The 14902-nt window shown below is 40.9% G+C and overlaps 1 protein-coding gene across 6 annotated transcripts in view; it reads right to left on the reverse strand.

The window, feature by feature from the left end:
- The window catches only part of Srpk2 (SRSF protein kinase 2), a 192191-nt gene that overhangs the window by 63618 nt on the left and 113671 nt on the right, over window positions 1-14902 (reverse strand). For all 6 annotated transcript variants that reach the window (XM_028778144.1, XM_028778142.1, XM_028778143.1 and 3 more), the window contains one exon: window positions 6613-6764. In XM_028778144.1, coding sequence (XP_028633977.1) covers window positions 6613-6764 — 152 coding nt within the window. The remainder of the gene's footprint in view (window positions 1-6612; window positions 6765-14902) is intronic.

Genomic DNA, 14902 nt, shown 5'->3' on the forward strand with positions numbered 1-14902 from the left:
TGTTGTAAACTCCTATTTCAATTTATGATTTGAATTTCGGTGTGAACTTGTGATGACCTTGTAACCTGTGGCCGTGTGCTCTGGACGATGTGTAAGTCCTAAAGACAAAGACAAAGAGCAGTAGCCGTGGTCGTGGTAGAATTAGTCACAGATGTAGACACTCGTTAGGAGCCGTTCATCCTTTCCTTTCTTTTTCCCCTGCTTAGAATTTTTTCACTTTGTTAGAATTTTTTCTTTTTCCCCACTTAGGGCCTTATCTCTTGTCTTCTTAGATAGCCTTCACAGGAAACTTTTTACACTTAGCAATAAACTCTATATAATAACTTCTCTAAGTGTTTTTTCTTCCTGCAACCTCAGACCTCTAGAGGTAAGTCAGAGTCCAGCAGTTCCTGCTGAGAGAGTATAAAGGCTATTTGCCTAATCCTCTGCTGTCCCTCAGTTAAGGTGTCAAGTGCAAGAAATGGCAGTTTCTGGACAGAGGATACCAGAGGGCAGGCCAGCTACAGCAGCCTAACCCTGGGTCTTAGCCCCTGCCAATGCTCTTCCCATTCCCCCTGCCTCAAGAAGAACCAACAAGGAGGAGAAGATCTCTTCTCCTCCCACCACACCTGGTCTCATTAATTAACTTGCTTTGGGGACTCTCAGTCTAAAATTTTTGAAGCAAAAATTACAGAAAGGCAAGCATGTCTGCTTGGCATTCCAGTGGGTTCTAGGGATCTAACCTCTCCTCTTGCCTATATGACAACCCGGGCTAAATGCGAAGCCACCTCCCCAGGCCCTTCAACAGTTTTTTTAGTTGATGCAAAATTCCTGTATTACTATAATGAAAGCCAAATTTTTTTCTATGCACAATGTTATCTGGCAAATACATGTTCCCTTTTTACCACCAATGGGCCAGTATCTCCCGAGTGTCCATGAAGAAATGCAGTGAGAATTCTAAAAAGAACTCAAGAGTATCTGCTGCTGTTAAGATTGTGGGCAGCACTCAAGTTTAGAATATCAAAGAGGGAATTGGACAATTATTTTCTACAAAACAGTTGAGACTACATGATACCATTTAATAGAGAAAAACTAGCATTCTCTAGGACAGTGTTTTCAATCTCAGCATTGTGAGGACCTTAGTCACTCTCATAACAGGAACTGAACTAAACATACACTTCAACAACATCCTAGGCCTCTATCCAATTGATGCTGATGGAGCAGCCTCAACTATAAAAAACAGTAACAGCAAAAATCTCCACATACCACAAACAGAAAACTCCTGTCCTCATGAAGAACCACAGACACAGGACAGACTCTTAGATAAGTATCACAGAAATTCTGCTCTTCAAGGTAAAGAAAGACGTACACTACAGTGAAGTGAACTGTGTGCTCTGGGGAAAAGGAAGGATTTGAGTATAAAAAGTCAGTCAGACTTAGAAGCACCACATTAAAGTACAGAGGATCAAAATCCAGTCAGTTTATACTGACCACCGGTGATCTACTGACCACATCACATGCCACATTCTCAGACACACACCGCTGTTTTGTTTTTTTGAGACAGGGTTTCTCTGTGTAACGGACTCTCTGTAGACCGGGCTGAGCTCAAACTGAGTGAGATCCATCTGTCTCTGCCTCCTAAGTGCTGGGATTAAAGGCATGTACCACCTCCCGGCCCCATACTGTCCATTTTTAAAACTATTTACTGTGCCAGGATACCTCAAATGTAGTCAGATTAAAAAAATACACAGCTTTTGACCACAGGGACATATTTCATATTGGTAAAAAGGAGATACATGAACATTAAATAAATGTCTAATATATCATAATAGTGCTGTGCTGAAGGCGACTGCTGTGAGTTAGGGTCCTAATAGTTGATTAGAATTTCAAGAAGACACGTCCAAGGAATCATGCTTTCACACCAAGTCAGACAACAGCTGTGTTGAAATCAGTGTCTCTAGAATGGTGCCATGATGAAACATCACAAAGCTGCTAGCTCATCAGAGAATGACTCAGGAACACTAGAATGAGACCCAGAAACCAGCACGAGACGACAAAGCCATGCTTGTATGGTTGCCATTCCATGAAGCTCTGCAGCAGGTGCATGTGAGAAGTCCAGAAAAAAACCTCTGATCAGGTCATTCATGGTGATGCTTTCCCTTACATCAGTGGCTCTCGACCACTCAAGACCAAAGGGTGGTCAGGATCCCCTGGGGGTGTGGGATCACAAATCAGATATCCTGGTTATCACTTATTTACACTGCAATTCATAACAGTGGTAAAAACTAGTGGTATGAAGTAGCAACAAAATAATTTTATGGTTTGGGCTTGTTACACCATGAAGAACCATGTGAAAGGGCTGTAGCATTAGGAAGGTTGAGAACCACTGTCTTGGATAGTAACTCACATACCCAGAGTGCAGAGTGGAATGAGGGACCATCACTTAGATGCAGCTTTGGAATTTCTTAAGCATGGTACCTGGGCTGGAGAGACGGCTCAGTGGGTAACAGCTCTTGCTATGCAAACATAAGGATCTGAGTACAGTTTCCCCGGCAGCCACATAAGGGAAAGGTACAGCTGTATGCATCTACTACTCCAAGGGAGATCAGAGGATGAGGCTTGCTGGCCAATCAGTCAAGTCAAAAAGAGTGAGCTCCTCCAGGGTCAGTGAGTGATTTGTCTCAAAGAATAAGGCAGAGTGGCAGAGCAGGACTCAACATCTTGCTCTAGCCTCCATGCATGTGCACAGGAGCACAGACAGATGAACATAGCTGTATGTACACATATGTATGTATGTATGTACATACGTACTCACACACAGAGAAACTGAATAAACCACATAGCCTATTGCTACAATTGACTCCCAGACAACTGCCCAAAGATGACATACAAAGGAAGACAACTAGTGCTGACAGCTGTTTAGAGACTAAGAAAATCCTCCTCCATAAGACAGAGGGGTATGATCTAAGGGAACCAGTTATCAACGGGGAAAGCAGAAAAATACAGTGCCACATACTTCATTCTTATCTCATTTTTACCCCTATAAAAATCTTAATATGCAAAATACTACATATTACATAGGGGATGATATTTTTATATTGTAGATGAAAAGACTACTCTGATAAGTAAAGATACTTATCAAAGGACACAGACTCAAAAAACAAGAGTCATGGTCTAAACCCAGGTCTCTCAGATGCCAGTCTACAATGTTCCTGAACAGTCATAGTTGAGCAAGCTGGCTAGAGAAGCAGGACATGGGAAGTTGCACTTTAAAGAGAATGTCAAGGCAAATTCAGTGATGAAAATGCTTTAGCAATGGCAGATTTTAATTACTGGTCTTTATGCTAAAATGGACAGTTCATGATTTGTAATTGGACCTGTAAACTTGAGACAATAAAAAGTGTCATCAGACACAATTTAGTAGATCATGTATAACTGGGACCAGCACAGCCCCAAAGGCACAAAAATACCACGGAGTGACAGGCTCTAGATTAAGCTGACTGATGTCAAAAGCCTGTTCCTTCTTTGGTGAACATTTCTTCTGCAAAGAGAAAGGGTACCTTTTGCTATTCATGATGTTTTCAATTTTATTTTACTCTGGGAGAACTGAAAGTAGCTTGTAAGACAACAATTCTCTAGGAATCGAGGCAATATAAACAAGACAAACACATGGAACACAATACACCTTGGCCTGAGTGAAATAGAATTCTTAGTGGAGAAAAAAAAAAAAACCCTTTCTTAACAACCCAGTCCAAAGCTAATGGGCAGGGCCAGGCAAGAAGGGACAGGTAGGAAGGAAAGGGAGAGACAGCAGATAAAGCAGTGTCTGTTGTCTATGACTTGGCACACAGAGAAAATAGCTAAGTAAACAGAATACAAAGATGAGAACCTGGTCTACAATGACAAAGAATAAAAAATGGAAAAAGAGAAAACTAGGCTATGTCTTCTGATACTGCAGTAGAGTTAGAGCTATCAGATTAAGCAAGATCTAGTGTACGGTATAAATATTAGTATTAGGGTAATTTTAATTACTTCATTAGTGGGAATAGTTGCCATTATTGCTTACAAAACTGTGGCAGAGCTAAAGATAAACACACAGCTTTCATGTTTACTTCTATCGGATTAGGCTCATTATACAAGCACAAATGTAGAGGAAAGAATGTGGCAGCCATGGTGCTCCCTTCAGACACTCTCAGTCTACTCTGAGGAGTCTGTTACAGTTCAAGCTTCCATGTATCTCAAGGGCCAGGGACTGAAGGCTTCATTACCAGCCAATGGTGCCACTGTGAAGAAGTAGAACCTTTGAAAGGTGGAACCTAACCACGAGTCAGGTTATTGCAGGGCTCTACCCTCTGCCTTTCCTTTCTGGACACTTTCCAGACATACACTGACACAATACAGGGGGGAAGTAGGCACAGACTGGAACCTAAAATCAAGAATTAAAACAAACCTTTTCTTCCCTTTGAATATCTCAAGTAATTCTGTTACACAACAGAACTCTGACTAACAGAAAGAGTCCTTGAATGTACTTCTATCAGTAAATTGAGACAAACTGTTAGGGTCCATATAAAATTTCAGAGACATCTGACATATGCAATGCTTATTAAAGGCTCAAGTTACTCATTTTTACAGGAATGAACAAGAGTGTCAGCATGAGAATAAGAATGAGAGGGAGTATAACAGGATGCCAGCTTGAGCACACAACCGTGAGTGCACACACACAAGCAAAAGGTGTCATCATCTCTAATGAGCCTTATTGAGATTGATGTTAATATCCTTAGAATGTTCAGAGTTCCACAAATTTTACCTAGAATCAGCCCTAACTGGATGATTCTTCATGCTTAGCCCTCTATTTGGGAATGATATGTCCCCAAGGTTGGTTCAGAGGTCTGAAGAAATATGAGAATTGGCTTTATCTCCTGACCCACACAGTGAACAACACACAGCGTTTATGCCAGCAGAATAGAACTTAACTCGCTGAAGAGAAGGGCTCCTAAGTAATGACCCCTACAGTTCAACAGCAAGGTCATAAGACAGCAGTGCATAGCTCCTTGTGACAACTGCATTTTCAAAACCAAAAAATACAGACACATAGGGAGGATGATGAGCTCCTCCTTCTGTCTTTTCTAAACTGCATCTTTATCTTTTATTAGATGGCATAGATTCTGATGTTATAATTGGGACAGATACTGAAAAGATCCACTCTCTTTTTTAATGAAAATAGTGACTCAAGGGGCAGGAGAGATGGCTCAGTGGTTAAGACCACTGGCTGCTCTTCCAGAGGTCCTGCATTCAATTCCCAGCACCCACATGGTGACTTCTAACATCTTCTAAGTCCAGTTCCAGGGGATCCTTATGACCTCTGATGGTATCAGGTAAGTATGTGGTGCTCATGCATAGGTAATTGGCCAAAACATGTAGACACATAATTTTTTTTAATATTTAAAAAAAAGAAAAGAAAATGTTAATTCTATGGGTAAAGACCTGTCCCTATGAAAGAATAAGATTACAGGAGCTTAGTTCTTTTACTTTTATAACAGAATAACCCAGCCTTGTTCTCAGCAAACAACTGGTTATAAGAGCACAAATAATTGTTTCCACTAGCTAATGAAAACTTGCTCAGACACTAGAGAGTCACTAAGGGCTGATAATTTGCTCATGTATGCATCTTCTGTCATACCCCATGTTCAACAGAATCTGAAATACATGCTTAGAATCTACAGCAGGAAAACGATTGACCAACAACACAGCAGCTCAGATCTGCAGGGAATGGGACTCCAAGTGAGCAAGACACGTAGCAGAGACAGACAGCCAAAGCACTGCCGAAGCTCCCTTTCTGTGGAGACCAGCAGGCTCCAGTCTACACACAGGACAACCAACGTGTGCCCCTGGTGTTCTCCACACTCCTCATACACCATGCTAGCCACTCAGGACTTTACTGTACACTTTCTGTCTTAAGATCAATACAAGACCATTCTAATCTGCCAGGCAGTGGTGGCACATGCTCACCTATAATCCCAACACCTGGGAGGCAGAGACAGGTGGATCTCTGAGTTCAAGGCCAGACCAGCATACAAAGAGAGTTCCAGGACAGCCTGAGCTACACAGAGAAACCCTGCCCCCCCCCAAAAAAAATTCTACTTTAATAGTTTCTGTGTCTACTGTAGAATTATAGATAAAAACAAAACCTGCCATGCTATACAGCAGCAGAACTAATCCATAGAATGTCTTTTTTCATTAAGTACAATGCCATGAAAGTCTGTGTAAATAAATGTGCATGCTTTCTTTCCACAAAAATGAGTGCTATTTACTGTAATGCTCTACAGGAAAGAGAAGGTTTCCCTTTTAGCCACTTATGAGTTATAACTAGCTTCTGTCAGGAGCCTAGTGCCTCCTCCTTCCCATGCTCTTCTTGGATGACCTTTATCTATAATTATGAGGGATCCAATGTGTCTGAGCATGCCTACCATGTGTGCATATACACACTTTTCCTTCTCTTACAGTTCTCTAAGACCTTCTACACTTTTTGGCATCATTGTGTAGTCAACTTAAGAGGCTAATTTAATAAACATCCAGTGACGCCATGCCCATGGCACAGGAAAGCGAGCCCAGCCTGCTGACCCCGACTGTCACCTTTGCAGTAATCTGCAGGGTCCTCCTGCTCCTCATCATCTGATCCAAGAAGCTCTTCCTCTGGCTCAGCAGGTGCCGGGTCTGGCAGTGGTGGTGGCGGTGGTGGCGGTGGAGGAGGAGGAACTAAAGGAGCTTTCTGTTGAGGCTCCGGCCTGAAACAGCAAGAAAAAAATCTATTTACAAGAAGCAAATCATACATTATGGGCAATTCTAAGTTTCTTGGTTTAAGGAAAAATAGAACTTGTTTGACATTAAGATATGCTAGTTAAAGTCACATCACTTGTTTTAGTTAAATTCAAACAATGCTTATCACACAGGCAGGAAGGGTGGCAGCCTTTCTGTTCATTAATGAAGGAGTATGTTTTACAACCATCTACTCATTCAGGAGTTCAAAATTTTTTAAGGCTTGACAATGCTATATAATTTTATTGTAATGAAAGAGTACTCTACTCCAGAACACACAACTTTGTAAGTTATAACAAGGTCAGCTATAACAGGAAAAATGTTAGCTTGTCCTGAGATGGTATGTAAAACCAGGGCCAGAGAAACTGCCCCAAGTACTCATTCATTCATTCATTCATTCATTCATTCATTCATTCATTCATTCATTTTGAAGGGGAAATACAACCTCTTGGCTGAATCTGAGAGCCCCACCAGCCATTAAAACATTGTTCTTAGCATGAGTTTACTACAGCTAGTGAATGTCACTTAACACGGAAACAAACTGACACAAGTAATAAAGGAAGGTAGGAAGAGTGGAAATGAGGAAAAATTCCAACGTTATTAGAAAGGAGTAGAGCTGCAGATAACATGGAAAGAAGAGGGCAAACACAACCAAGTAACGGTGCCATTAGCAGGACAACTAAACAACTAAACTTAAGTAAATCATAGCTTGCACTTCCTTCCTCTTACTAAAGTGCGGGACCAGTGAGAGTTTCAGCTGTCATCCAGGGGTAACAGACATTAGGATCATAGTGGAATGCTGAAAGGGATAATCAACACAGGCCTCACTGCCACAACAAGGCCCAAATTCCAGTAAGGACCTGGAGGAGAGCAACATTTTCCTGGATGCTTTAGAGACTGCTCAGAAGAATAAAATGCCCAGGAACGAGGGAAGCAGGGACATGTCACAGATTCTCCATGTCCCCTGCCCGTTCCCCTGCCCAAGTGAAAAGTGACAGGTGGGTCAGAAAGTGGAGCGTCATACATTTTCCCAGACAAACAGCCCGAGAGGGCAGAACCCATCTAAGGAATTTGTTTACTACACTTTGAAACCTGCTTATTGTAGAAAAGACTGGCTTCAAACATGCTATGAATCAGAAACAGGGTTTGAACTACTGATCTCCATGTATCCATCTCTCAAATGCTAGAATTACAGCATATATCACAGACCAGCTGGGGCAGTCTTCTTTTAAAAAGTTTCCAAGATTACTGGAAAGTACGCTGAAAGATCAAGGAGAGACAGTTTATCTCAGAAGTACAGGCTTGTGAAGGGCACCAGCAGAATAGTCAGAAGAATATTTCCATCTAAGCTGATGAATACCATCAAGAAGATATTCCAGGGTACATGCCTTTAAGCACAGAACTTGAAGGAGATGCAGAGGCAGAGGCAGGTTTGCGGCCAGCCAGGACTACACAGATGAGTTCCAGGACATCCAGGGCTTTGTGGAGAGAGACTCTGTCTCAAAGAACCAAAAAAATAAAAAATAAAAAAAATTTTTTTAAAATCCATTCTATAGAAGAAATATTAGAAACACATAAAAAACAGAATGGGGAGGAACTATCAATATTTTCAGTAAGAGTATCAGGGCAAGCTGGGCGGTGGTGGCGCACGCCTTTACTCCCAGCACTTGGGAGTTCGAGGCCAGCCTGGTCTACAGAATGAGTTCCAGGACAGCCAGGGCTATACAGAGAGACCCTGTCTCGAAAAACCAAAAACCAAAAGCCAAAAAAAAAGAGTATCAGGACAAAGGGTTTAAGACAGAAATCCTCTGAACAAACAGTGCACTGGGGCAGAGTGCTGAGACACTAAACCAAAAGCCAAAAAAAAAAGAGTATCAAGACAAAGGGTTTAAGACAGAAATCCTCTGAACAAACAGTGCACTGGGGCAGAGTGCTGAGACACTCACGTGTGGCTACTGCTTGCTGCTGCTCCTCCAGAGGACCAGAGCTCAACTCCCAGTGTCTATGTTGGCCTGCTCACAACTATGTTTAACTCAGCTCCAGGGGCTCTAACAGCCTCTTCTAACCGCTGCCAGCACCCAGGCACATGGCATACAATCATACAGATGTATAGATATAAATACAAATAAGTTCTTTCTTTTAGAAGAAAGCTCATTGTCTGACACACACATATAGTATTATTCTAACATGGATCAAAGACTTAAATGAAAGATCTAGAACCATCAAACTGTCAGGAAAGAAACGCGGGGTGATCATCATGATCCTGAGTGAGACATTGCTTCTTATACACAATACCAAAAGTAATCAATACAAGAAAAAAGATAAAGCACACTTCATTATAATGAAAGTCTTTTAAACAGATAAAATGGCTCAGAGGGTAAAGGTAACTAATGACCTGAGTTCAAATCCAGGAACCCGTATGATGGAAGAAGAGAATGGGCATTCTCAAGTTGTCCTCTGACCTCAAATATACAGTGGCATGTCCTCCCACCTCTGGTAAATAAATGTAACAAACTTTTAAAACTAACTTACTGTCTCTCTATCTCTGTCTTTCCCCCTGCCCCGTATGTGTATATACGTGTACACACACACACACACTCATATATACACACACACTCATACTGTCCTACCTTTTGAGACATAGTTCTCACTGGGACCTGTGGCTAGCAGACTTGGCTAGGCTGGCAAGCCAGTGAGTCCCAGAGAGCCTCCTGTCTACTCCTCAACACTGCTAGGATTTTAAGCACCCACCATCATGCTTGGCTTTCAAAAGAAAAGCTTTCATCCCACCCCGCAAAAAACAAGCAAACAATCACCACCACCACCAACACAACAACAAAAGCCGAGTGGGGGTGGTGCACACCTTAAATCCCAGCACAGGCAAGTGGATCTCTTGAGTTCAAGACCAGCCTGGTCTACAGTGCAAGTTCCAGGACAGCCAAAGCTACACAGAGAAATCTTACCTCAAAAATAAATAAATAAATAAATAAATAAATAAATAAATGAATGAATGAATTAATAAATTTTTAAAACGCCATCAAGAAAGCAAAGAGTTTATTCAACAGAAAAAAAAATTTCAAAATTATATAATTAAAAACAGACAAAAGGAAGTTGCTGCATCCTGGAATATATATATAAAGAACTCTTATACTCAACATTGAAAAGACACACTAATATAAAAATGGATAAAGAAACTAAAATGTAGTTCAATGTAAGACACTTGTTCATCATTAACAAAGCTCTAAATTCAATCACAAATACCAAGAGTAGAGGATTAGGATGGATATTTCTAAATAATATATAAAAATAACCAAAACACAAAAAGATTGTCAGTGATGTCATTTTGGCTGTTTTAATTAACGTGACATAATCGAGGATCAAATGGAAAGAGTGTCTCAACAAGGAACTGTCTACGTCAAGCTGGACTGTGGGCACTCAGGGAAGGGAGTGTCTTGATTTTGTTAACTCTGAAGAATAGGTGGCACCATCCCCTAGGTAAGTAAACAGAGAGAACTGAACATTAACAGGCGTGCATGCCTTTTATCTCTCTCCGATGCTGACTGTGTATGTGATATGATCAGCTGCTTCAAGTTTCTGCCATCGCTTCCCTGCAATGACGGACCATAACTTGGAATTATGATGTAAAATAAACCCCTTTTCCCTAAGTTGCTTTATGTCAGGGATTTTTATCATAGCAACAAAAATGAAAATAGAGCAGGCATTCAGGAAAGGGAAATCAAAATTGCAATGAGTTGCCTCCCACACCAAGGCAGCTATAATTAAATAGCCAACATTAACAAATGTTAGGGAGGAGGGAAACATGGGCCCCTCACATACTGCTGGTCAAAATATAGCACAGCTATTTTATACAACATTCTGGAAACTCCTTTAAAATTAAAAGGAAGGGACTTGGAGAGGTGGCTCCTCAGTTGAGAGAACTGGCTGCTCTTTCAGAGAACCCAGGTTCAATTCCCAGCACCCAGATGGCAGCTCATGACTGTTTGCAATTTCAGCCCCAGAGGATCTAATGGCTCGTTCTGGCTTCTATGGGCACTGAACACTGGTGTGCAAACATACAAACAGGCCAACACCTGCACATATAAAAATAATAGACAAAATGTTTAAAAATTAATTGTCTACAGAGTAAATGGAACGGATGAGGAGGCTGAGTGGATGAGGAGGCTGCATGAGGGCCTACCAACCCGACGACCTGGGCTTGACCCGGAGACCCCTTACAATGGAAGGAGAGAACTCCTCCAGGAGTCCTCTTACCCTCCACATACACAACAGCACCACTGGCAATCAATATGTCAATCAATCAATCGATCAATGTAATTTTTTAAAAGGTTAGAGATCATTAACATATGATTCAACAAGTCTGCTCCTAGGTATACACAGAAATGAAGTATCTCCACGTAGAATCGTGTCCAGAGTGTTCCCAGTGGTACTACTATCACAGTAAACAACATGTAGAGGAATCCAAATGTCTACGACGGTCAAACAGATAACATGTCGTATAGACTTACAATGAAATATTATTCCAAATAGTAGGAAACATGGCCATTTACTGCACAACAGTTAGCAAAAGACACCAGTCACTAAGACTATAGGGTCTATGATTTTACCTTGAAATAGATATTCAAAATAAACGAACAAAATAAAATTGCTGTATATATTAGGTGGCAATTTTAAGCTAATGGTAATATTAGGTTAGAAAATATCCAGTTAAATTCTATTTAGAGATAGAATCAGTAAATAATACATATATTTGTTCCAAAATAGCTTCTTTAAAATGTTAATACTAGGTAAAGCAACAAGCTAGGCAAGAAAAAGAATAATTTCATTTATTCCTCTCCAGTGAAAATGTAACTTCTAACTTTCTTATAAATCATCATATATGTGAACTGTTGTGGCAAGCAGGAAGGTGACATGAGCCCCGGTGGCTCTCAGCTTGTGAGACCTTGCTCCTCTGGGAGTGAGTAGAGTTGTGACTATGATGTGACAAAGCTCTATGGACAAGGAAACGTGACTTGACTGAACAACTCAGAACTAAACAACCAGTGTTTTCTTTATTTGGTCACAGGAGAGTAGAGACACAGTCAAGCTGGCCTGGAAGAAATCAAATGGCCATCTGTGAAGTGCCACTAGGGCCACAAAACAGGTAAGTAACTGCCGCAGTGTTTGTGAGTGACAGCAGAACAACAAGGACCTCCATTGCACAAATTAAAGAAATAATCTCTCCAACTCTGAAGTTGCAGGAAGTCCTGAGGCACTTGAGAACTGCAGACTCAACTGACACCTTCATGGTAATCCAACAACACAGACAACTGGACCTTCCTCTCCAGTATATAAAACTAAGTCAGTGAAGTTCCTCAAAATGTACCACAGCAGCACATGTACAAATAAGAAGACTGAGGTCCATTTAAAATAAATCAAAGTGCAACAGGGCCTCAGCTGGGTAGACAGAAACAAGTTAGTTGTCTTTCAGACACTGGCAGGTTTAAGTCTGAACAGGAAAACAACAACTGGTTTCAAATTTAGAAAATATTAGCCTCTCTACTGCCTAAGAACATTGTTTCCTAGCAGGTAGACAATGAAGATGTCAGGAAATCAGACTTGCTTCCCAGCTCATCTAGATTTTAGCCCCAAAAGGCAGTTGTTTAGGAGCTAGAGAAACAATTCAACCTAGAACATGGGCTGTTCTTTAAGAGGACCATGGCTCAAGTCCCAGAGCCTACACAGTAGCTCAGAACAGGTAAGGGATATAACAGCCTCTTCTGGCCTCCAAGGACACTGCACACAGCTTGTGCGCATGTGCACACACACATACACACACCCACACAGAGAGAGAAAGAGGGGGGGAGCAGAACATCCATAGAGATAAAATAATTTCTAGGCAATGGTGGCTCAAGCCTTTAATCCCAGCACTCAGAAGGTAGTGGCAGGAGTACCTCTATGTTCAAGGCCAGTCTAGTCTACAGAACAAGTTCCAGGACAGCAAGGGCTTTAATGAGAAACTCAAAAAACCAAAGGGATGGAGGATTTGTGTTATGGGAGAAAGAACCTGCTGTAACTGCAAATGACTACTTCATGCTGCTTAGGAAATAATGTAACATTTGCCACTTTAACGGAGCTTCTGGGCTGGGGCAGACACCTAGCTGGTCTGCTGTTGTGAAGACATCGTATCGTGAGACATCCTAGAGGAGCCACTGCACTCAGAGCAGCAGGAGCTCAGGAGCTCAGGACCACAGGATCACAGAGACGTCTGGACCCTGAGGAGTTCTGATACAACCAAGATAACTGGAAAGACAGGCTCCAATCAGAGACAGTGAGTGCAGGTAGCACTAGAATTAACCAGTTAGCAAAAGGCAAGCACAAGAACACAAGCAACAGGAACCAAAGTTACTTGGCATCATCAGAACACAGTTCTCCAACCATAGCAAGTCCTGAACACCCTATCACACCAGAAAAGCAGGATTCAGAATTAAAATCACTTCTCATGATGATGATAGAGGACTTTAAGGAGGACATTAGTAACTCGCTTAAAGAAGTACAGGAGAACACAGTTAGACAGGTAGAAGCCCTTAAAGAGGAAACACAAAAATCCCTTAAAGAATTGCAAGGCAACACAAACAAACAGGTGAAGAAATTAAACAAAACCATCCAGGACATAAAAATGGAAGTAGAAACAATAAAGAAATCTCAAAGGGAGACTACCCTGGAGATGGAAAACCTAGGAAAGAGATCAGGAGTCATAGATACAAACAATACCAACAAAATACAAGAGATAGAAGAGAGAATCTCATGTGCAGAAGATACCATGGAAAACATTGATACAACTATCAAAAAAAATGCAAAACGCAAAAAGCTCATGGCCCAAAACATCCAGGAAACCCAGAACACAATGAGAAAACCAAACCTAAGGATAATAGGTATAGATGAGAGTGAAGATTCCCAACTTAAAGGGCCAGTAAATATCTTCAACAAAATTATAGAAGAAAACTTCCCTAACCTAAAGAACAAGATGTCCATAAACATACAAGGAGCCTACAGAATTCCAAATAGACTAGACCAGAAAATTCCTCCCGTCACATAATAATCAAAACATCAAATGTACAAAACAAAGGAAAAATACTAAAAGCAGTAAGGGGAAAAGGTAAAGTTACATATAAAGGCAGACGTATCAGAATTACACGAAACTTCTCACCAGAGACTATAAAAGCCAGAAGATCCTGGACTGATGTCATACAGAAACTAAGAGAACACAAATGCCAGCCCAGGCTACTACAAGCAGCAAAACTCTCAATCACTATTGATGAAGAAACCGAGATATTCCATGACAAAACCAAATTTACACAATATCTTCCCACAAATCCAGCACTTCAAAGGATAATTAATGGAAAACTCCAACACAAGGAGGGAAACTACAACCTAGAAAGAGCAAGGAAGTAATCTTCCAACAACCACAAAAAGAAGATGGTTACACAAAGATAATTCTACCTCTACTAACGAAAATAACAGGAAGCAACAATCATTTTTCCTTAATATCTCTTAATATCAATGGACTCAATTCTCCAATAAAAAGACGTAGTCTAGCATACATATATAAACATATGTATGGATACATAAACAGGACTCAGAATTTTTCTGCATACAGGAAATGCACCTCAGTGACAAAGACAGACACTACCTCAGAGTAAAAGGATGGAAAACAATTTTTCAAGCCAATGGTTCCAAGAAACAAGCTGGAGTAGCCATTCTAATATCGAATAAAATCAACTTTCAACCAAAAGTAATCAAAGAAGATAAGGAAGGACACTTCATACTCATCAAAGGAAAAAAATCTACCAAGATGAACTCTCAATTCTGAACACCTATGCACCAAATTAAAGGGCATCCACATACAGAAAAGAAACTTTACTAAAGCTCAAAACACACATTGCATCTCACACCATAATAGTGGGAGACTTCAACACCATACTCTCAGCAATGGACAGATCATGGAAACAGAAACTAAACAGAGACACAATGAAATTAACAGAAGTTATGAACCAAATGGATTTAACAGATGTCTTCAGAACACTCCATCCTAAAACAAAACAATATA

This window comes from Grammomys surdaster, unplaced genomic scaffold (genome assembly GCF_004785775.1).
Source record: "Grammomys surdaster isolate TR1022 unplaced genomic scaffold, NIH_TR_1.0 325, whole genome shotgun sequence".
Classification (NCBI taxonomy): domain Eukaryota; kingdom Metazoa; phylum Chordata; class Mammalia; order Rodentia; family Muridae; genus Grammomys; species Grammomys surdaster.